This window comes from Neopsephotus bourkii, unplaced genomic scaffold (assembly GCF_033783945.1).
Source record: "Neopsephotus bourkii isolate Nb327-2 ecotype Australia unplaced genomic scaffold, CSIRO-AGI_Nbou_v1 NB_5, whole genome shotgun sequence".
Classification (NCBI taxonomy): Eukaryota; Metazoa; Chordata; class Aves; order Psittaciformes; family Psittacidae; genus Neopsephotus; species Neopsephotus bourkii.
In genome coordinates this window covers 754981-779152 of record NW_026900522.1, presented here as the reverse complement: position 1 = coordinate 779152, position 24172 = coordinate 754981, and the positions used below count along the sequence as shown (strand labels likewise).

At 50.1% G+C, this 24172-nt stretch overlaps 1 protein-coding gene across 4 annotated transcripts in view; it reads right to left on the bottom strand.

The window, feature by feature from the left end:
• MYOCD (myocardin) overlaps positions 1-24172 on the bottom strand; it is a 224899-nt gene that overhangs the window by 102236 nt on the left and 98491 nt on the right. For 3 of the 4 annotated variants that reach the window (XM_061364257.1, XM_061364599.1, XM_061364507.1), the window contains exon 2: positions 1491-1720. In XM_061364257.1, coding sequence (XP_061220241.1) covers positions 1491-1638 — 148 coding nt within the window. In that variant the 5' untranslated portion in view covers positions 1639-1720. Of the gene's footprint in view, positions 1-1490; positions 1721-24172 lie in introns of those variants that run through there. The other variant, XM_061364678.1, reaches the window with a different exon arrangement.

The following is a 24172-nucleotide window of genomic DNA, read 5'->3' as shown; positions in this document are numbered from 1 at the left end:
TGACACTTGGTGGGCTTGCCAGCTCCCGTGATGATGTGAGATGAAGGGAGCCGGCTGTTCCCAGATGGGGACCAGGAGGAAGAGCAGAGCCTCGGCGCTCTCTCAATGTGCGAAAGAAAGGGAAAAGCAGCAACAGAAGGAGAGCAAGGGGCTGGAGGGATGCCCAGAGTGTGGGGGGCTCTTCTCAGTTAGAGACACAGTGCAGAGGGGTTCTGGGGATGGAGCTGTGTCCCATGGGACACCCGCCTGACACAGGGCCAACTGCAAGGCAGATGCTGGCAGTGCTGCAGGGCTCAGTGCAGTCAGTATCTGCATGGCTGCTGGTCAACTTTTGCCTATGGCCACAGGAGATAGTGCTTTCTTTGCCTTCTCATAGTAAAAAACATGGGGGAAAATGGATGCAAAAGAAAATAAGGGTGGGAAAGCTGCAGAGAAAATGTAATTTCTTTGAACATCACCAGTGTTGCCCCTTTACAAGTCCGTGTTATCTTTCTCATTGTTATCATATGATCTTAGGTATGCTTTGACAGCTGAGACTGTAAAAAACAAGTGCCCTCACTGGTGTGACTAAATCTGACTATGGGCAGATGCTGGGCCTGGTTCTCTGCTGTGTTACTCCAGTCTGACACCAGTACATTGCCATGATGACATCATTTGGATTACTTCTGATTTATAGTGATTGAGAAAAATTGGGTTCTGTACAATAATGCAAACAATGAAAGACACAAAGCAAAAATAGTGCCTTGGAACTGCACTTTCACATTGCATGATATTTTGAGGACTCAATGTTGAAAGCCTTAGCGTGCACAAAAGGAATTTGCTTCATTTCATATATTATACAGTTGTCTGAAAGAAATAGCAAACAGCTCCTCAGCCTGAGCATGCTTTGCACACACTGAATTATGGGGTTTTCTGTCCCTCAGCTTTCTACCAACAGATCTCCACTGAAACTCAGATCAATACCTGCCAGCAAGACTAGCTGCTGGACCCATGACCAAGGAAATACAAATGACCCTTGTAGAGGCCAAATTCTGCCCTCTGTTACATTGATCTGAAGCAATTTTGCTAAAAGCAAGGTTATCTGAAGCATCCAGTTCTCTGGGAGGGCAGAAAAGGTCTGTCTGTGCCTTTGTGAACAAAATGCCTTTTCCATTCTGTCTCCACAGAACAACTTCACATCACCCTAATCCCATACAAATTCCCTGGTGTCCAAACACCAGCTTTTTCCTAAGACCTTGAAATCCACAGTTCAGCCACAATCATACCAAACACTTGGTATATAACACAGCAACTGCCTCAAGTCAGACCTGGAGATACTGAGCTGAGGAGCCACTTCCATCTTAACTTCAGATGTTGCCATCAGAAACACCATCAAAAGCACCACCCACCAAAGCCATGGTGAGCCACAAACAGCACGTGCAAGAGATGCTCCCCCAGCATTTATCCAGCCTGAGCTCCCCTCTCGTGACGCCGCTGGGTGAGGCACTTACCGTTCTTCCGCTCCGCGAAGGGTGCTGGCTGGAGCTTGGGGCCATCTCTCACTTCGCTGCCAGCCTTCTCCTTGGGTGTCTTTTCTTCTTCATTCCCACTCGGTGCACTTCTGTGGTCGGGGCGATCCTGTTTGACCGCACCATTCATCACCGTGCCTGAAGGGAATGGTCCAGATTCCTGCTGCTCCACTTTGGATGATCAGGCAGAAAAGCAGACCCCAAAGTTACCTCTGGAAGAGAAGAGGAGCAGGTAAGGATGAAGTTCCCAACCAGTTCGTAGAACTGTGGACAAAGACTGGCATTTGTGAAACAATCAGACAACAGAGAAGCCATTACTCCATCTGTTCTTCTGCATTGGACGTGCTGGGGAGGAAGACTTTAGGGTTCCCTATTGCCTGCTTCGTTCTGCTCTACTTGTCTGTTGGGTCTGCATCCTTGGCTACTTTGCTGCTGATGATGAGAAAGCAATTCAACTGTTAGAAATACAGAACAGGTCTACAAATGAGATCGATCTTCCTTTATATAAGGCTCTGGTCTGCTGAGAAAAGGAGGTGACAAATAATTCCACACAACACAGAACAGGTTAGATCCAGATTCCACACAACACAGAATTACATGATACAGATAGCAAACACCAAATAGCAAACCTCAGCTAGCTTTTACAGCAGGAAGTATACAAACACCCTGCAAAAACTCTCCATTGACATCAAACCTGTCAGTAGCACACATGGTAGAGTTAAAGCCTTTATGAAGAACTCAACCAGATTACGTAAAGAATTGTGTGATTTTCAAAGGATGTGAGGAGTTGTTTGTTCTGCTCTGAAGTTTATGTGGGGTTTATGTTCAAAATGCATCAGGGAAAGTCTCAGGAAATTCTGCAGATTCAAGTTGTGCTTCTACATTTATGTGGGCAAGGAGATGCTTGCCTTGCTGACACTCATAACTCACCAGAAACAGGGACAGGAAGGATTTAGCTCACGCCAAATGTATTTGTGGGATGCAGGCACGTGAGCCAGGAGGAGCTGCTGATACTGAGCACAGCAGAAGAAAGCTGCAAGGCCCATTTCAACATCATGTTGTCTAAAACAAAGCTCCAGATGCTAAGTGAAAGTGAATGCCTGTAAGAATCAGCACCAGCTCCTAATGAGTCCCATCAAGAAAGAGCCGAGGAGAGCTAAAAAAGGTCATTTGTAGAGAACAAGAATAGAAAAGTGCAAGATTGATTCAGTGATAAAATCTGATTTAATACAAAAAAGTTACCAATTTACTGTATAAGGAAGTAAGAATAGTGCATTGTATATGATACCATCTCCTCCATGCTGTGTGTGCCAGGACTGTCCCACAGGCCTCTTCCTACCCTGCACTTGCAGGGATTTTGCCATCTTCTTTCTCATCCATCTCACTCTCTGCCCCCACCTGCCCCACAGCTGTGTCCCACTGACTGCAGGTGACATACTCCATCCTCTTCACACTGGGTTTTGTTGCTGGGAGGTTCCATGTAGGGTGTCCATGGGGTGGACAGGGAGAAGGTCCCGAAATACTTGTGTCCCTTTATCATATGAAGGTGGAACACAAACCTGTCCCCATGTGCATCACCTCAGGCAGCCTGTGCCCATACCCAACCCTGCTGTCTGGGCTCTTAAACAAATGCAAACCCACTCTTGATCCAAGCCAAGTGCTTACCCACCAGACCCTCCTTTCTCCCACGTGCTTCCCATCACTGCCTTCTCCATCCTTTACATCCACACTGCCTTTGCATCCCTTTCCTCATCTCCTGTGTTCAGGTATCCCTATCGAAGTCTGACATGCTGCCCCCACACATGGAAACAGCCAGACAAGCCAGGGCTGTGTGATGTGCTGCATCTTTGGGTATGTGATGTGCTGCATCTTTGAACTGGCAGTCTCAGTTCCCACCTCTGCTTGAGCATTTTAGCAGCTCATGGTCTTTTTCTAGTGCTGTGACTGCTGTGTCATGCATGTGCCCCACTGTGGTGGGCAACTGACCCACTGCATATCCACCCCTAGTGGCTGTAGGGCCGCAGACCCACTTTGGCACAAGCAGCCCCTCAGCTATTTAACTCGTGACTAACGTGGAACACGCAACAAGTGTTTACATTGCTATTTTAAAACGTACATGTTTTGAACGTTTAGAAGTTGCTGATATGATACATCTTTGCAGTGGAAACAGCGGGTGATGACAGGACAATCCAGCAAACTGCATCTGCTTACAAAAATGAGACTTTGTTCAACTGAACACTAAATCTTTGATAAATGACTCAGGGCTTTGGTGACGTACATGTTGAACCAATATGACAGTTTTATATGGATTATGATTATTAATGCTTTTGACAAATCGAGAGCCTGAGCCAGCCAGTGCCGAAGCTGCAAGACCACCAGCAGAGGCAGGAGGCTCTCAGGAAGGCTCCTTACAGGCTCTGGGTACAGTCTTCCTGCACTCAGGGCATATGCAATGCTTTAAGTTGCAGTGAGTGCACTGGGGTGCCTGAGCCAGGCATCCTGAGACACAGGCATCCACCACACACTCAAGTACCAGTGGCTCAATGGTGGGGCTTTTTTTCCTGAAGTCAAATTTGGCCTCAAAACACCCCACATTGTTCACTTGCTTCAGCCTCAACTATTTACAAAGCTTAAGCGCACTTTCGAGCCTCAGAGAACATCTCCCATCAAGCACTGCTGCCAGCACATAAATTGCAAGGCTATACACAGTACAGGCCATTTCCCATCTCTCTCTGACTATAAATATCAAATTCATAAAGCTGGACTGCCATGGTGGCTCATGTGTACTTCCTTGTAAGACACTGGAGATCCTCCAGAGCAGATGCCTGGTTTACAAGCCTCCTTGCTCTCTGTTCACAGGCGCTGTAGCACGGATGAGGACACGCTTTCCCTGGGATGTGGGCCAGGCTGGATGGACTCATCTCTCACTGGCCAGGTGGGTATGGCCAGGTCATGGCACCATCTCACATATCACCCTTTGGGTCACAGCAGCATAGCCGCTCATGCATTCGTTCCCCTGGATCTGTCACACACTGTCCCTAGTGCCTGCTGTGACACAGGCAGATTGCATTGGCCCTGCCTGCAGACTGACCCCTCTGGGTGCTGCCTTCCCTTCCCTTCCCTCCATCCCTGCTGCTGCACAAGGGAGCAGCGTGCCCAGGCAAGCCGCCCTTCTCCCCTTACCCTGCTCCCCCACCTCCTGGGCAGCCCGTGCAGTGCCCGCACGCACCAGGCACGGTTTTGAGTCTGTCCTGCGGGGGGAGATGTAGACTGAGGATTGTGCGGCCCCGGGAGGTCCCGCACTGCCCAGACACAGCTCGGCCATGAACGTTTCTACGCGGTTTGGAAACCAGAGCGCAGCGCAGGCACATCCCTGGGGAGTGGCGTGGACCTGGAGCATGGATGAAGCTGCCTCGACCTCCCTTTTGGACTTGTGCGTTCCGCACCATGCAGCCAGGGTAACTCGTGCAGGGGATAGCCCTGCATGGGGGCAGCTTGGCAAGACCAGCTCTGCCTCAATGCTGAGCCCTGACTGTGTCCCTCTGCAGCCCCCAGCCCATTACCTGCAACCACCGAGCATCACCGAGCAGCCCGAGCCTTCACTGCCCTCATCCAGGCTGGGTGCTTGGTGCTGCTCAGGCTTTGCAGAGGTGGAGGCATTGCTCCTGCACACCGTGCACCCACACGCATGGCACCGGGGGCTCTGCAGGATGCTCCGAGTTTGTCACAGCTCCGAGGGAGATGTTTTCCCACAGCAAAACTTCCCATGATTTTTTATAATTTCCCCTGATCCCAAATGGAGATAGGGAGATATTGCAAAATAAAGCAGAGAGGGGGGAGGGTAACAGGTCACCCATCATTTCCCATTGGATAATTCTAAAATATTTTCACTTTTAAATATTTTTTTTTAACTTCTTCTTGGAAAAATGAACTAAACCATTGAAACAAAAAAAAAATATTTTAAGAATTGGGGAAAAAACCTTATCTCCCTGAGAAACAGTTTTGGCTTCAGCAGCTCAGCTTCCAACAAAGAAGTGGTTTGTCTGGAAAGTTCCTAAACTGAACAGCTCCCTGTCCAGGTCGCTCCAATCCGCTTCCATACTCCAGGTCTCCCCGTGTCAAGCAAGTACTTGGATCAAGCTTCTTGCTGGCTTTCCAGGAGCGAGCTTGGCATGAGCATCGTGCCAGGATGCACACCAGAAATAGGATCTGCTGCTCCCTGGAGAAAAACAAGACCCTTCCTGAGCCCTGGCCTGGCATCTAACATAGGGACAGACACTTCTTCCTCTGCTCAGCACCACTGCTGCTCTGCAAATACACCTGAGCAACCCAAAAGGACAAGACAGAAACGAGAGGGAAAGTCTCTCTGTCACGTGAAGCGTGCAGGGATCCAGGCTTGATCCCAGTGTCTGAGCAGAGGCCTCCAGCACCGTCTAAGCCACCCCTGCTTGCCTGACAGACAGGATGCAGAGCCGACGGGAGCTGGACATAAGGCATCTTCACAGGCTTGAGACACCCATGTTTAGGCACTTGGCTGCTGCCTGTAGCCTGCATAGGATTAGGCACAACACCTCAAAATGCACTTTGCTGCTATGCAAATGTCTTCATTTAGAAGTGTCTTACTGGAATGTCTTAATGAACGGCACTGCCACAGGGCTGGCTCCTGCTTGGGTTACTGAGATGCAGCTTTGATGGTCTGCGCGGTTGTTCCTTGCCCAGCACGGACCGATAAGCTAACCTTCACTTTCCACCTTCTCACCTTTTCCCCTGTGCCACCTCCTGCATGCACGGAGGTGGGAATGAGCATAGCTTAGCCTTCCTCAGATACTGGATCCATCTAAATCCTCCCCTGCTTTCCTGTTTGCTCCCTTAGAGGTTGAAGTGGAAGTAAAGACTTCTGGCTCTAATGCATGTGCAGGTCCTCTTAAGCAATCGTGACCCACCATAAAACTTTGAATTCCCAAAGAGAAAAACCAGGAGAGAGATGTTCAGAGATGCAGACCAGCCTTATCAAATTCTTCACGTGTTTGTTGTGGTGTGTTCGTATTCCTGGACTTATGCTTGCAGGAATGTTGCTGATAAACCCATCTCACTGAACATGGACTTTGTGTGTTTTAGCTGATGTTTACAGTGCTCAGACAGTAAAAGTAGCTCTGGATTCCTGTGTGTCCCATGGACATCTGTACTGTCTTGTTGCAAATGCTGATCAAACCCTGCTATGTATTCCTCCAGCAGGAATCCTGCCTGGTCCTCCTTTAGAGCTATGCATGCTTGGCAAGGCAGAAGACAGCTCTTGCCCCTACACCCAGAACAAGAAGAGACCTTTGCTCCTCTGGGACCATCCTGGAGCTGCCAGGAAACGCACCACTGCTCTTATCTCATTGTTTTCCTTGCAGATGATGTCCCCATGGATGGTTGCCCTCACTGAACTCCCTCGTGCCTCCAGGGATGCAGAAAGCCCCATCCTGTGACAGCACTGGGGCAGCAGCATGGAGCCTACAGGCTGTTTCCCACAGCTCTGCACATTCCTCCCATGGCCCAGAGAAGTGACCTGGTCCCCACTGCAGCCTCCCCGCAAGCTGCAGCTCAGGAGGAGCTCCTGGAAAAGCCAGGGGACTTCCCCAGTGAATGGAAAACAAAGCAAGGAAGCCTGCCCAAGCCTGGATACCCCCTTCACGGACAAGTTCTTCCATGCAACTCCTTGTGCGTCCCCTCTGCCAAGGCGCAGTGAACAGAGCTGTGCAAACACGAGGCCGTGAAATCTTCACTCAAGGCAAACTTGCCCAGTGTTTGGTCACATTGTGATCCTCATGCTCAGCAAGGTTTGCCAACTGTTTGCACCCCCAGGGGGTTTAGGATCATATCTGCTTCCCAGCCTCCACACTGCCAGCACTGATAGCTGCTCCAAGCTGCCCACAGGCCATGGGGCCTGAGACAGCAGCAAAGAGCACAGTGATGGGAAGTGGCAGCTATCTTCACCCAGGCCTTCAGCCTGGGGAGGGCAATGGGAGATAGGGACTGCTGTTCTCCAGGGAGCATCTCAGTTTTGGCATCAGCCCTGTCCCTTCCCTGCTTTGAAAAGGAGTCATTTCTCCTTCATTTTTCACAGAATGAAGCTTTAGCATCAGAGGAAGTGGAGAGCAGGAAACCAGTTGTAGCCCCAGATCCTCCTAAGTTCCACCTCTCTGACAGTCCTCTAAGTAGGCTGAAAATGTCTGGCACAAAATCAGACTGACAAATTGTACACTGTGAAATAACTGATCTTGTTGGTGTGGACTCTCAGTGATCAGATTCACTGGTGCAAATACTGAATCTGCAACCTGGTCTAGTTGAAGATGTCCCTGCTCATTGCAGGGGGTTGGACCAGCTGAGCTTTGGAGGTCCCTTTCAACCCAAACTATCCTATGATTCTATGAAATCCCTCAAGAACTGACTCCCTCCTTGTGCATCCATGCCCATGGCCCAAGAGCCCTTCCCAGGACAAGGACTCCTTGTGCCTGAAAAGGCACAGGGATGTAGAGTCTAACACGGTGGCAGAAGGTGTCTCCCTGACACATCCAATGACATTAGGATGTGTCAGGGACATCACTAGGACATCCAAAGAGCTGTCAGCCCTCTTTATCCTCCCGTTTGCAGCGTGCAGAACTGACACTAATGCTATCTCCTTCCCTTGCTAGGAAGTGGCCCATGAACATGGATGTGTTGTGATGCTTGACAGAGCATACAGCGTGAATGGGACCTGGGCTGGGCCTTTGGCGACACTTCTGAGTGATGAACTGCACGGAAGAGGCAATGGCAAAGCTCTGCTCTTGTTCCATGTCTGCCTGCTGCTTCTGCAGGACTGATGAATAGGGAAGTGCCAGGTCAGTATTAACCTTCCAAAAGGTACCTGGCTGAAACCTTGGCTAAACAACGAGTTTTCTCAAGGGACCTGGGAGCAGGCCTGTGCTGTACAAGATCTCAGCTGACATCTGTGCAGAATCCAGCTTGGTGCTCACTGCCAGCTGCCTGATCAGACCCAGAGCTCCACAGCCTCCAGTAAACACCCAGGGCCTTGAGAACAGCATGTCTCAGGTCCACAACCTGGTGCAGCTCAGAGTTCCCTCTGGTTGGCATCCATCTGACCACATGTCACCCTGCAAGTGCAGGCACTAGAGCCTGGTACTCTCGGCTCCCTCAGCATTCACCAGGGTGAAAGAGGAATTTCTACTGCCTGTCTGTGAGCTTAAGATCAGGTGAGATGAGCTGCTCCCTAAAGCACCCATTTCCTGCCACTGGCTATAGAAAGCCCCTGTGTGATGGACTCACACGAAGGATTAGCTGAGACAGTGGCCACGCTGTACCATATCCAGGGTGTCCAACCCACAGTCCCACTCTTGCTCAGAGGCTCTTCATTCACAGCAACTTGCAAAAGAAGACAGGGAGGAGAGGATAGCCTGTTTGCTCACACTGTCCTCAAGTTTTGATGCCTTCTTTTACAGCTCCTCTGCACAGGCTCTGTATTGGCACAGAGGCAGCCCCAGTTCCTGGCACTGTCCAGGGAAAGATGTCCCTGCAGCCAGCATGCTGCTAACAGGACCCATTGCAGTGTGAGTGATGAATGGCAGTGTAAGGGATGGATGGTGGTGATAATGCTGGGACATGGTACTGTGCTCCAGACATACAGTAAACGCTCCAAGGGAAAGGGAGAGAAACAGTCATCCGCATAGGGAGAAAGAATGAGAGCTTTGAGAAGGGGAGCAGAGTCTGCCTGGGCAGGAGGCTGCAAGAGCCATAGGAGTAAAATTTCACTTGTGGCTGTCAAAGACAGAGGATGCATCTTCCTGCTGATATGGGCAGCCTCAGCCCTCCAGACTCCTGTTCTGGTACAGACCTTGTTCAGGTCTGGTCATGGCTGTACTGAAGGTGTGGATGGCAGACCCAGGGCTGGTGCTTTGGCATCCCTGCAGACTTATGCCTAATGCCACATAACACAATCCCTGTGGAGACTCCAGACTCCTCCAGTGCCTTGTGCTGATCCCTGACTCCTGTGAGCAAGCCCCGTGCCACTAAAGCCAGCCTGCTCTTCCATTTACAACCTCTTTCCATGCTGAGAAAGAGACACAAACACCCAGAAGACCAAAGCACAGTGGATAGGGAAGTAGGGCTGGGACCTACACAGTCATCCACAACCTCTGCTCTGACCATGGGCTAGCCCAGGGCTAGGCACAGGGGCTACTAACCCTCATTACTCAGGCTGCGGTACTACTGCCCTCTGCTACAAGCACTTCGATCTTTGTCAGCTGTGGTTGTGGTTCCTGCATTTGGCTTGACATCAGAAGTCCTTAAGGATTGCACTTCACGTGCTACCTAGCATTTGCCACCAGTTCTTAGCCCTGCTCATGCGTCTGGGGCTATTTCCTGGCAAAACAGTCCATTAAAAACACTACTATAACGTTACTGGACAGCACATGCAAATAGTTCTGAGTTAGATAAAACACCTCCTTATGAATCTGGGCCATGTTTGTAGATTTTAAAGTAATCTTAAAATAAACTTCAAAATCTTAAAATAAGCGGTAATGTTCTAACTATGCTGAAAAGGCTCAAAAAGCAGATATCGACCTCAAATTTGTTCTTGCTGCATGCTCTGTTTGCAAAACTGCTTTTAGGCTAATCTTGTGAATTGTCCAGGTCTGACTCATGAGCCCTATATGCTGGGGCTGGTGGTGCTTGGATCACACCAGATACTGCTGGTACACTGGATGTAGGGTGCTGCACACCCATTCCCAGCAGCCTTGGAGGACTGAGGACATGGGAAGGATGAGGGCTTTGGTAGCAGCAGCATTTGTTTCTAAACTACTATTTGATTTGCTGGCAGCCCATGGCAGGGGGTTGGGACTGGATGAGCTTTAAGGTCCCTTCAACCAAAACCATTCTGGGATTCTATTGGATTTATGAACATTTAGCAATGAGCTGTTTCTCCTTGTGACACCTGGACTGTTTAGTAAGGACAAACCGGTTCAAAGGAAACAGCATAGAACCCTAGAATGGTTTGGGTTGAAGTGACCTTAAAGCTCACCCAGTTTCAACCCCCTTGTCCCAAGCCACGGGCAGGGACCTCTTCCACTGGAGCAGCTTGCTCCAAGCCCCTGTGTCCAACCTGGCCTTGAGCACTGCCAGGGATGGGGCAGCCACAGCTTCTCTGGGCACCCTGTGCCAGCGCCTCAGCACCCTCACAGGGAAGAGCTTCTGCCTTAGATCTAACCTGAATCTCCACTGTTTAAGTTTGAATCCATTGCCCCTTCTCCTGTCCCTGCAGTCCCTGGTGAAGAGTCCCTCTCCGGCATACATTGGTTTCAGAATCTGGTTCAAATACAGCCCCAACCAAAACTCATGTTTTTCAACTTTTCCAGTGAAACGGGAAAATTCCTGGTCTCCGGAAGTGCCCGCTGGTACTTAACATTGCCAGCATCACTGTTGCCATTAACACTGACCCTGCTTCTACTACTAAGTCATGGCTCTGATAGCTACATGATGGGCAGGTTTCTCATTTCAGCTAAGTGTGGAGGGTTCCTGAGGCCAGGCCCTACAGCAGGCTTGCCTGTCCTACTCTGAGCTTCCTGAGCTCTTAGGCACAAGTGTCCACAACATCCAGGTTGAGTTTTCTCATAGCATTGCATTGGATTCAGGAAAAAAAACCCTTACTGTCACGGAAAGCTGTCCTGGACTCAGCAACCGGAGTCTTCCACTGGAAAAGTGGCTCTGCCTGTTCCAAGGCTGGCCCTGCAGCACTAAAACAAGACACGAGCTGAAGTTCCTCAGCCTATGTAGTTCCATAGCTCAGTGCTGGGAGGCTTCTGTCTCAGACCTGGGTCTGCTTGTCCTCCTCACCTGACGTTACACAGTGTGGATACACTTTGCACTGGGTTTGTGCGTTGTGCCCACATCCCAGGGTCTCCCTGCTCCAGCCCATCTCCTAATGGGCAGTGGAGCCCAGCTCCCAGCTCAGGTTCTTCTGCAGCCACCAGGCAGGTCCAGCTGTGATCAGCCACCTCTGAAAGGCTCTCCCAGTGACACTTGCACTCCTACCAGCAGCCTCCTCCCTACATTTCTGCAAGCAAGCACCGTCTTGTCTCATGGAAGGTCATTGGAATGTCTTTGGTTATCGCTGCATCGTCTAACTGTTCCCTAATGCTGTGGCATTTGCGGTTATGTCTGATCTTTGTCTCTCTCATTTTGTTACGTTTTAGAATGTAATAAACACAATCTTTCTGAAAGAAAGAAAACATGGCAGAGATCTGAAATGGAAAATGAGCGCAGACTGGAGCCATGCCTCTGTGTTAGAGGCCAGAAGGAGGGGAAGCAACAAACCCCACAATGACAAACACTATTAATGAAGCGACGAAGGCAGCTCTCAAACAGGAGTGCAGCTGAAGGCAGAGCCAGCTCGCTGGTCCCTCTGCCCGGCGCGGGGCCCTCGCCAGCTGGAGTTGGCAGAGGGAGCTTTCAGTGGGTGGGAAAGGCCACAGGCTGACCTGGCGGGGCTTTGGGAAAGGTCCCAGACTGCTGGCAGAGGACTCGTGTCCAAGGGGTGCGTTCCTGCTGCAGCAGGGACCAACCTGAGCCAGACTGGGGTGGGCATATGCGCTGAGTGCGTCATGCCCTGTGCATTGCCTCTCTAGCCCCATGGCTCTGGGTCTGAGCACTAAGCAAGTACCCATCTGGTGGCAGGGGTCATGTCCAACTCCATGTTTCAGCTTGGTGACCTAAAGCCTCTCTGCCTTCTTCAACCATTCAGCCAGCACTGGCAGGAAACACAGGGCATGAGCTGACCTCTGTAGACCCTGTCATCCCCTTGCTCCAAGCCTAGTAAAAATACAGGGCACATTTGTCCAGGCCTCTGTCTCTTGTGCCCTCAAGTGTTGGCACAGGCAGCAGCTGGAGCAGTGTCTGTGTGCTGCACAGAGGGCAGCCAGGCCCTGGTCCATCCAACTGAATCATCTGGGCTTCAGGGAGAATCTTCTGCAAGCTGCTATCACTGCATGAATTAACAGAGCTCTCCAGTAAGAACTTCTAATAGTAACCCCACAAAGGGATTCTGGTGCACAGCCTGTCTTCTTGTGCTGAACCCTGCAGAGGTCTCCAGGCAGTCTGTGAACTTTCAGATCACAGACACTGTGACTGGAAACCATGAGTGGGACTGCCACAAGCTGGAAGTGACCACAGGGCTTGCGTGAAGGGCTCTGCTTCAACTCTTTCTTCTATAGGTTTCAAGCACCCTTCACTTCCTTGTTGCTAGATCTAGTGCAGCCAAGCCTGAGACATTCTTCAGTCTCCTGCTGGACTTCCTCAGTGCTGTATGGCCCAAAGGACCAAGCCATGTGTTCAGAGCCAGCCCACAATTAACAAGGGTGAAACCCCTTTCAGTCCCTCTCTGGCTTGGTAAATAGCTTTTACAAATGGGAACTCTCCTCAAGCAAGAGCTGTATCCCATGGAGACACATGCCTCCACTGAATGAAGATGAATGCATGATGGTCCCAAGCTTGAGAGCACCCTGAGGTGGGTCACCCACTCACTCACTGTCCCATAGCAGCTTTTCCCTTTAGAGTGAGCAGCTGAACCGTTCATGGGGGGAAGAAAGGACATACACTGACTGTGTCCTGAAGGAAATACCTGGATCTACAAGAGAGACATCATAGGATATTAATGATTCACTCATTTCTCGATAGAAGGCAGAACTAGGGGTCAGCATCCACCTTTAGGTCTGATCCCCTCCAATGGTCCCAGTGACCAAGGTACCCATTCTCCCTGCACCCACAGGACTTGTAAAAGTGAAGCTCCTTCATCACATGAAGGAAGGTAAAAAGCCACACATGGACCTGACAGTCCAGCTGAGGGCAAAACGCTGTGTGGCTCCCATCCCAATGCACACATTACTGTGAGCAAGGTACCTCACGCAGGCACACAGGAGTGCTCTGACACTAGAGAAGTGGTGCACCAGGTCCAGATCCCGCCTCTAGCCAAAATGCTATGAAAGCAACCAAGCTCCTTTCTGCATCCCAAAAGCCAAGGCTGCATCAGGGTGAAAGAAAACTTGTGGTTCCTTTGGACAACTAGTTAAAGCTCTGTAGCACGAGGATAGTAAACCATCATGCAATAAAGAATATCAAGAACTGAAGAAGCCCTCTCTTTTTAGCAGTCTTCCAGAGATACTAGCAAGTAAAACATTCAAGGCCATTATCCCATGACTTCATTTTTCACTCTAGGATCATTCCTGTCGTGTCATAAAATCCCTTCCATTAACTTATCAAGCTCCATCTAGAAACAACATCGGCTCTTTGCCCCTACTTTCCGGTTTGGAAGGCTGTTCAAGAACGTCATTCTTCTACTGGCTAGAAATTTTAATATATCCTCCAGTCTAAATTTATCTGCAAAATCACCCAGACTCAAAACACGAGGCCTGTGACCAAAAAGGGCCATGTTTAGGTAAGGACAGGTGGGGTTATTGTAAGAGGCAAGGCTTGGCATTATCTGGAACTCCAGGTCCAGTTGCCAGTCTCATTACTGGTCCCTCTTATTTCAGTGACTGTGACTCACAGGTCCCTGGAACACCTGAGAAATCAGTTCCCTGCCTGTGTGGGAAAGGATAAGTAAAGCTGCAGGAATTACAGAATTCTTTCACCATGGATAACATCGATGCCAGAAAAAGAAAATAATTATCCCACAGTTATGCAAGGACACATGCCCAGTATTTCCATGAAGAATCCAGATTCCAGTTGTAATAGAACTTTATGGAAGAGATGAGTCTGGCTTGGAAAGGACACAAACATAGCTACAAGACAAGATGCAGTGAAGTGTCTCCATTGATGGTTTTGTCTGTGTCCTGGCAAGTAAGATCCTTTGGGAAGTGGTGTCTAGGGATGAGAATGGATGTCTCTGTACTCCTGTCAAATACCCTAGAAAAGATGAGGGTATTGATGGCTCCTCCTGAGGCAATAGTATTACATCAGTCGAGCCCCATTCCCAAGCCACAGCTCACGTGAACAGATTTAAACCTTCCCTAACCACAGACAAATAGGTCCTCAGCACCAAAACCATCAGTAGGTGTAATCTGGTTCAGCAAGGCAGAGGAGTACCAGAACGGGTGGCTCAAACCTCAGACCCTGGCACCACCACTGGACGTGCTGATGGAATAATAATGAAGAGTCAGAAGGTACATGGTACAGGTGACACATCCAAATGGCTCTGCTAAAGGTACTTATTTAAGGTACCTGGATAAAGGTGACTGGAGTGATCTTGGATTGTCAGGACATTTCTAACAACTCTTCTCAATGAATGCTGTTGAAGAATATGAAGTGTTTAGAGTGTTTAGTGTGTTTAGAGTGTTTAGAAATAATGAGCAACCCAAAGGCTTGTTTTAATGGAGGAAAAAGGTAAGAAGTGCTCGGGCTCATGCTGGTCTACATAATGATCTAGATAAAGAGAGAAATTTTCCTTGTAATGTCCAATTACTTAGTGCCGTGAAAAAGAAATGGGACATGGAAAGCTATACAAGGATATCCTGATACTGAGTGGCTGAGGGATAAAAAGGTAAATGCAAAGTAAAATCTATGGGGAAAACAGTCCACAGAGAAGAGCAACAGGGATGACCTAGAGAGAGATGAAATGGGCTGGAACTCTTAGCTTGGAAGATGAGGACTGAAGCAGGAGACCTCAGGCTGGACGACTGCCTGGTCAGGAGTGGCCTAAACAGCATCAATAGGAAATGGTTGCTCTTTTCAAGAACTAGAGAGGATCAGTGATGTGCTCAAGCATCAGGTTTAAAAAAGACAAAAGGAGGAATTTTCTCTCCCATTTCATACACTCTGCTGCAGGATGCTGAACGTGCCCAAGGGTTGGATGGGTTCAAAAGGCACTTTGATACATTCATGGATATGTGTATGAACACGATATATTACCACGAGATGTCAAACACAGAGTTCTGTTAGAAAACAGACTCAAAGTGAGATGGGTCCTTAAGAATCAGTGATCTCCTCTAGACATGTCCACGTGGTTGGAGACCAGACACTTGACTAGACTGGCCTGTCTTTTGAACCCCAATAGAGCCATTCTTACTTTCTCTGTCTTCACATATGAACATGCTTCAGTGACTGTCTATCAACTCTGGTTTGCGGCACAGTGCAGCACAGGCAGGGAGGAGAAACACACATGGCTCAGGAAAGGATGGAGATTTGTGGTAAAGGCTCTTGAGGCCTGGCTGAGTCTCAATGTGCCCAGCACAGTGAATGCTCCAAGGCTGTGAGAAGCCCTGTGGCCCCACCACATGTCCCTGCTGCCAAGGGACATTCCTCAGAGCTACTTGCTAAATAATGGAATCTAAATTTCCGCCTTTTTGTGGCAAAGTTTAAAAAAAACATTAAAATTAACCCAATTATATCCTGGTCTAAACAAAGGGCGTCTGGGGCTGCCAATTTCACAATTATCCCAATGCTTCTTAATATGACACAGATAAATACTTTCCAATTACCCAATGGAACAAGGCTGCCCTGGGGGAAATGGAGAACAATATATTACAGGGGCCAGAGACCCAGGAGATCCAGGATTTACACTCCACTACTCCTGCTATCCACACGTGAAGGGAGAGGGATGCAGCAGGGTGAGAGCTCATCCTTGCCCAGCCCCTGGTGCTGCAGGTGGGACTGTTCTCCCAGTAGTACAGAGGGAGTGGGTCAGTAAGGGGGGTTTGAGCTGAGCTGCTCCCCCCAAAAACTCCTCAAAAGTCTAACACAGAAGCTATTTTTCAGATGAAAACATACAACTGCTTCACCAGGCACACTGGTGCTGGGGTTGTAGAGTAGGTGCTTCTCACCCTGGGTATTGGCTACAAAGCTCTGCTCATCCAGGAGTTGACTGGGAGCTTTATTTCCACCCACAGTAGCTCTGCACAATCTCAGAAGCACAGGTTGGTTTGGGTTGGAAAGGATCTTAAGATCATCCAGTTCCAGCCCCCTGCCATGGGCATGGATGCCTCACACTAGACCATGTCACCTAGGGCTCCTACCTGGCCTTGGAATGTCTCTTTATCACAGCAAACCCACAAGCTTTGGAAATTCTGCATTGGAAAGATGCTTCTCTTACTGGGGAGCCCGGAGAGCCCAAAGCTTGCTCTGGGGGTGGCTGAAAGACCTGAGTATGTGAAGACATGTCCATGCTGTGGGCAGGCTGAGCCCTGGGGAGGGTAGAGCCCATGTACTGAGCTGGGCTCATTGCCCTGTGCTGAACCAGGAGCACTGAGGCCCTTCTCCTCTCTCCTATCCTTTTCCCTGTCCAAAGGGGCTCAAGGACCCACCTGTGTCCTCAGGCTTTGTGTCTGGTTAACCCCAAATCTGTTCTCTCACATTCCAGGGAGCCAAGGTGCTAAGTGCTATAACCATTAGTACTACAGCATAGGGGAGGACACGGACATTGGTTACCTTAGAAACTCAGAGGGGTAATTTTCTGATTGATATCAGTTCCACAACCAATGCTTTAAAATTATATTCAGACTTGTTGTTTTGGCAGAGTAACCAAAAGCAGATGCTGGATGGAGCAGCCAACAAGAAGTGTAAGGACTCCCTGTGGATACACACAGCCCAACACACTGAAACAACCAGCCCAAGGAAGCATTTTCTCGCTACCTCAAGCACCTTACCATGTTCTGCCTCCTACAGACTGGCTTCATCCTCTCCCCTCTTTCAGGGTCTCTTTGTCCATTCAGATTGACCCAGTGGCAGAGAACATCTTGCATCCTTCTGCAGGCCTTTCCTCCCCTGGCTTGGGTGGGTTTGGTGCTCCCATGAACTCCTGGGCAGATGAAGCTTTGTGGCAATAGGTGATGCTCCTCAGCTGAGGGCTCCAGGGACAAGCTCAGAGGGGGATGGAGAGGACACCAGGATATACTCAGTGCTCAGTAGCTTCCAGGCCACCTGTTTAATCCCCTGGGTCATTTCAGCTCTTCCCTGGCATTAGTTAGCTGTTTTTCACAGGTACACTGAGCACCAGCACTGTACCATGTGCAGGATGCTCTTCCAAGCATATGGGGTGCTGGTGAGGCAGGCATAATGTCCCTGGCATCTTCCTGTCCAACCTGATCCTTTTCTGGAAGAGTCTTCATGACACCTCATGGCAAAGCCAGGCTGGTTACAGATGGACTTTTCCCCTGTCCTAGCCTCACCCACTTCCTGTCTGCAGAGGCTTTGTTTGCTGTACCAGGACTCATGCCCTTGGTAGAAGTACGAGGAAGACTGGAGGGCAAACTGGGACCAGTGGGCACTGCCCTGGAGGATGCTCTTGTGTTGGTAAGTACCACTCTTGTTAGTAGAATTAACCAATCATAGAATCAGCCAGGTTGGAAAAGACATTTAGGAGCATCCAGTCCAACCTCTGTACCAGCACTGCCAAGGCCACCACTAACCCATGGCACTGAGGCCTCGTCTCCACACTGTGTGAACACTTGCAGGGACGGTGCCTGCAGCCCTGCCCTGGGCAGCCTGTTCCAATGCCTGAGCACCCTCTGGGGCAGGAATTGTTCCTCAGCTCCATCTAAACCTGCCCTGGTGCAGCTTGAGGCCGGTTCCTCTTGTCCTACCAAGTACCTTGCAAGAATCATGCATGTTCTGCTCAGGTCAAGTTTCTCCCCTGCTGGAACAGGAACTGGGGTCAAACACAGAGAACTGAGGAGTGGAGTACACAAGGGTTACAGCAGGTCCATGAGCAGGACTGTGAGCACCAAGTGTCCCTGTGCAATATCCCAAATCCTGAGACAGAACCTATGATGGACCTTTGAAGTCCGCAGTCTCTAGTCTTTGCTATCTTGAGTTCCTCTAAGCTGATCACTTGTCTTAGGCAAGATTCGCACGTGCTTCCTGACCGCAAGTATATAAGCAGCACGCTGCAGAGTGAATCAGAGAAAGACTGTGCACGGGGAGAGGAGTGATGCTAGTGCTGCATTTGGAGTGTAAAGAAAGAAGGCAATGAAGAGATGAATGCATCCCTCTGATCACCAGATCGTGCAGTCCTTCAGCTGGAGAAGAAGCTGAAGACACCATTTACTGATGCAGACTGCACCTCTGCTTCCAAAGATGCTCCCCAGCACTGCTGCTGTCTGCTCCTAGCAGGTCTGTCTTCACAAGGCAGAGCTACTTGTGCTGCTGCAGGAGCCACCATCCTTCCCCCTCCAACACAAGCAGTCTTTATACCACCACGAGCTGGTTTCAAACCGGAGCCAGGGACAGATAGTGAGGGGCGAGCCTGGTGCTGCTCAGTGGAAACTCCATTGATTACTCGGTGCGGTACCTTTCCAACATCATGAACACCTCAGCCCCGGGGGAAAATCTGGGTTCTATCAGCTCTTATAAGCAAGTGTTTCGAAAGGTTTACAGAAAAGTAAAGTAAACAGAGCTCTGAGTAACAAAAGAGCCCCGTTTATGCATTCTTTGATTCACTGTAAAGGATGGTGTAAACTGACTTTTTAACCAAGCATTAGGCAAGATTTGGGCCCCCGCCATTATATAATAAACAGTGACATGGCTATATTAAAATATTTACTTAATGCACTGAAGTGACTTATAGTATGAGTGGCTACTCAATAGGATGGCCTAAGTGTTAAGGCGTCAGGTGCCATCGCCTGTATAAATATTCTGTGTGCACTTGTTTATAGGAAAACCCCATCTGGATTTGGCTAAAACAGCAGACACCCTGCTGACCCCAGTTTTTGCTATTGGAAAATATAACACAAGTGTTCACTCATCTAGAATAACAGCAGCAGTTAAGTGCCATCTGACAGACAGAAGGGTATTGGCTTTTCTCAATAGACAGCAGGCTTGGTGCTGTGAAGGGCTTCACAGCAGCAGCTCCCCGAGATTTACAGCATCCTGTGGACCAGAAGCAAAAGCCTCTGCCTCCCCGCTCGCAGCCTTTAGCAGACAGGAGACATCAGGATGCCTGGGAACATGCGGAAGGACTGAGACACCCCAAATCTGCTGAAGCACAGAGGTGGGCTGTGCCACTCTGTGAGAAGACAGGATGTCAGGTCCACTCTCCACCTATCTGGCTTAGAAGTTAAGCAGCCTCAGTCCGTCTGTAATGCCCACACAGTTGTATGCACCCGATGGAAGAAGAGTCTGGGCTCAAGTAAGGTGCATGAGGGAGCAGCAGTATTCCTGAGCTGGCAGCGGGAGCAGGGAATTCCAACCAACCACTCCCTGAGGGTTCTGCATCCTGCCTGTGGCTGTGAGACGCCCCCATCCTGCTGGAACAGGCCTGCCACGAGCCACAGGTCTGACCGTGCCACCCCCTGAGTGAGCCCACCACCAGCACAGGGCTCTGGGCATGCTTCTCCAGCCACTCTAAACCAGTCCAAACCCTGCCCTGCTGTGAACTTCCCCTTGTCCCAGCCTGTGATCAGTCACCAAAGCAGAAAACACCCTCTGCTCCACCTCCATCATGGGCATCTTCAGGGGTATCCCACTGAGGACAGACCGTGGTTTCTCATTCATCACAGCCCTTCAGACAGAAGCCAAATGACCAGCAAACATGCTTGCTACCTCATTCTGCACCCAGAGTTTAGCAGTTCCACCCCAAACCATCTCCTACCTGCATGTGCACAAGGATGTGCAGAATCTGTGCAGTATTCAGTTATTTGTCAGCTATTCCTACTCCCTGCCTCCAATGCATATGTTGGCACAAAGAGAAAGATATTTCGGCATTATGTCTTTCCATGTCAGCTGGCTGCTACACCTCATCATGTCCTAGTCTAGATGTCTGCAAACAGCACAGAGTTTGATCATTTGTTCCAGCATTTCACAGTATAATTGGAATAATGTGGATTATCCCCTATTTTTTCTCCCTGCCTGAAGACAGACGCAATCTTGTCCCTGCCCTTGTTCTCAGGGAGAGCTGCCAGTTGTGAGATGGCTTCAGTTCCCTAAATGATCCAGAGAAATGCAGCAGAATTTCAGCAGGCCCAGCTGAGGTGAAAATAAATGGATTTCACTTATGGAAACACTCTCAAAATGATTTCTTCTTCCATCCATCTCCCTCTTTGTAGCTAGTTAATTGCATTAATCACTTCATTGAAATTAATGATTCCAGGAACAGCCGAAGCAGAGAAAGCACAGAATTTTTCAACCCCACCCTTTCATCTATGAGCTTCCCCTCTGCAGTGATCAGAGGGCTCACTTCCTTTGACCTTCCTTGGACTACCTAGAGTCCTGATCCAGCTCTGGGGCAGCAGCACAAGGGGGACCTGGAGCTGTTGGAGTGAGGCCAGAGCAGGCCATGGAGATGCTGCAAGGGCTGGAGCAGCTCTGCTCTGGAGCCAGGCTGAGAGAGCTGGGCTGGGTCAGCCTGGAGAAGAGAAGGCTCCTGAAGGGGAGACCTTAGAGCAGCTCCAGTGCCTAAAGGGGCTGCAGGAAACCTGGAGAGGGGCTTGGGACAAGGGATGGAGGGACAGGCCAAGGGGAATGGCTTGAACCTGCCCGAGGGGAGACTGAGCTGAGCTCTTAGGCAGAAGCTCTTCCCTGTGAGGGTGCTGAGGCGCTGGCACAGGGTGCCCAGAGAAGCTGTGGCTGCCCCATCCCTGGCAGTGTTCAAGGCCAGGTTGGACACAGGGGCTTGGAGCAAGCTGCTCCAGTGGAAGGGGTCCCTGCCTGTGGCAGGGGATGGAGCTGGAGGAGCTTTAAGGTCTCTTCAACCCAAACCAGGCTGGGGTTCTGTGACTGCCAGCTCAGAGCCATTTTTAACAGGAGGAAACGGGAACTGGGCAGCTGTGTCCTACCTGATGAAAGCAGAGAAATTCCCCTGGGAAAACCCCACCAGCATGTGTGCAAGGTGAAGGAGAGACCACGGTGATGGACATGGTCCTGTCCACCCACCTCTCCCTGTGTTGATCCCACATTGCCATGTATCTGCCCTGAGGTCAGGGTGCTCCTCCCATGGCTCTGCTCACCCTCACCAGATTACAGACAGCTGGAAGTTGTAAAATGCTCCCCAAATCTTGAGCCTGCAACTCTTCCAGGTTTGATTTTCCCTTCCCACTCCCTACCACTATTCCTTTTTCCTGTCTTCCAGCCTTTAATTAAGTGACAACATGGGAATTGTAATTACAATCCAACTCCCATGTCCTGTCAGACAACATTTAGCAGAGCAAACCTGACTGCAGAGCACTGGCACAGAGGCTGCACACGCACACCGTGTGTTGCACTATCTTTACGAGTAGGATAGTTTAGTCTAGTACCCTTTCTGTTGAATAACACCATCAGAAGAGGGGCCAGGATGCAGAGATGACAGCAACCTCACCTTGTGCTGGGGTTGTGAATTGATGAGATGGCAGCTGAACTTCTGTGCAGGAAGGATGCGGTACCTCAGCCCCCTGCACGCTGCAGGAGAGCAGACATAAATCTTCAGGCACATGCTCACAAGAACAGGCTTCCTGCGGCTGCTACAGCAGTTAACAGGAGGATATGCAGGGTTTCTCACCTGGCTGTGCAACCAGCAGTGAGGTAGCGACTGAAGAAGGGGCAGAGATGTCCTGCATTGAGACAGGAGCAGTGCAGGCAACCACCTTTTCCAGGGAGCTTCCCTACATCTGAGCTGTGAACCAGCTTCACATACAGCTCCTCAGGGCTCCTGATCATCCTGTCTGCTCCCAGCACCTCCTCCTGCCCCAAGCAGCCAGGCTGGAGTGCTCCCTGCCTGCATCCAGGCACAGAGAAATGCTCCTGGGTCCTGCAGCTGGTGCAGATTATACGATGGAAAGACTTTCTTATCTTCTCCCATCACCATCACAGCTGTACGGGCTGGTACAGCCAGGCTGTCACTGCAGGAAACCTCTGATTGCCTGATGTGCACTGGGCCCTTCCATCCCTCCGGGATCACAGAAATCAAGAGCATCTACTGCCTGCTGGGACCTAAATTCACCAGCTAAAGATAGACCCTGCAGCTGGGGCCGCTAGACTCTGATTAGATGAGTGTCAGGTGGGTGGAAAACAGAAATTGGGAATGGTTTACTACACAACTGTGGCATTTCCAGTGCAACAGGCGTCACAGAGTGCAGTGGAATTGAGGCAAAGATGAGAACTGGTGGGAAAGGCTGAAACACTGGGATGACTGACATATAAGGAAAGACTAAACACGTCTGCTTTAGGCATAGAACCAGACTGAGCCCTTCATTAGTGCTGCCCTGTCCCTTCCATGAGAGTCCTCACGTGGAAGCACCAAGCACTGGAATAATGGTGTCACTGGCTAAAAGGCTAATAACAATATTCTAACAAGTGTGTGTGGGTGATCAAAATATGTTTGTGAAAAGAAAAGCAGCAGTGCTCTCCTCTCCTCTCCTCTCCTCTCCTCTCCTCTCCTCTCCTCTCCTCTCCTCTCCTCTCCTCTCCTCTCCTCTCCTCTCCTCTCCTCTCCTCTCCTCTCCTCTCCTCTCCTCTCCTCTCCTCTCCTCTCCTCTCCTCTCCTCTCCTCTCCTCTCCTCTCCTCTCCTCTCCTCTCCTCTCCTCTCCTCTCCTCTCCTCTCCTCTCCTCTCCTCTCCTCTCCTCTCCTCTCCTCTCCTCTCCTCTCCTCTCCTCTCCTCTCCTCTCCTCTCCTCTCCTCTCCTCTCCTCTCCTCTCCTCTCCTCTCCTCTCCTCTCCTCTCCTCTCCTCTCCTCTCCTCTCCTCTCCTCTCCTCTCCTCTCCTCTCCTCTCCTCTCCTCTCCACACATGGCAGTCCTTCCTTCACATCACTCCAAGTCCAGGAGACAAAACCGTCTTCCCAGGTTGAGGGCTCAAGCTGCAATGACAGGAAGGGTAAAGCCCCAACTTGGAGGTCTCCCTGGCTGCTGCTCTGGGAGGTGACTGAGGATTCAGTGCAGAGGTTGGGAAGGACTCCACTGAAAGCAGCTCCTTGAGATTATCCATCTCCCACAGAGCGAGGCCACCACTGGCCTGCCAGCCATGCTTGGGTGTGTTTCTCCATCTCCTTGTGTGTCCTGTTTAATTTGTCCACCCTTGGGAAAGACATTTCTTCCATTTATTTTCATACAGCTACTCTTACACTGAAATCTGGTCATGACTGAAGCTTCAGAGTGCTCTAAGTACCAAGCACCTCCTCCCTCAAATTCCTGGCTCTTCAGCCTCTCTTCCCCATCTCCTGCCTGGTCTCCAGCCTGCTCTGTTGCCCAGCTCACTTCCTTTTCTCAGGCCCAACTCCTTACAGATCCCAGCCCTTTTGCTGTGCACTTTTCACTCCACATTCTCCAGCTCTCAGGCCTTGTGCCCCCTTGCTCCCCTTTCTACTACTCTACCAGTGTCACTTGTTCTCAGCCCCATGAACCCTCAGTACCCATCCCACCCATTCCCCACCTGTGTCCCCACACTCATTGTTGCTCCCACCTGAGCTCATGAGTCCATCTTCACCCCAGGATCCTTGTCACGTTTTCCTTCTTTCCCCTGCAGGATCTGTGTTGTTTTTCAGGATGGTCACATCCAGAGTGTGCCCCTCTCACAAGCCTGTCCTCAGCAGGGCTCATGAAGAATAACCCAAAGAGCAGGGCTGCAGCATGACCAGCGCAGGCAAACTCTTGCAAAGTTTTAGGTGCTAAGCTCTCACTAGTTTCCATTAAGACTGTGTGAACTGGGACTTTTCAAACACTTTTAATGT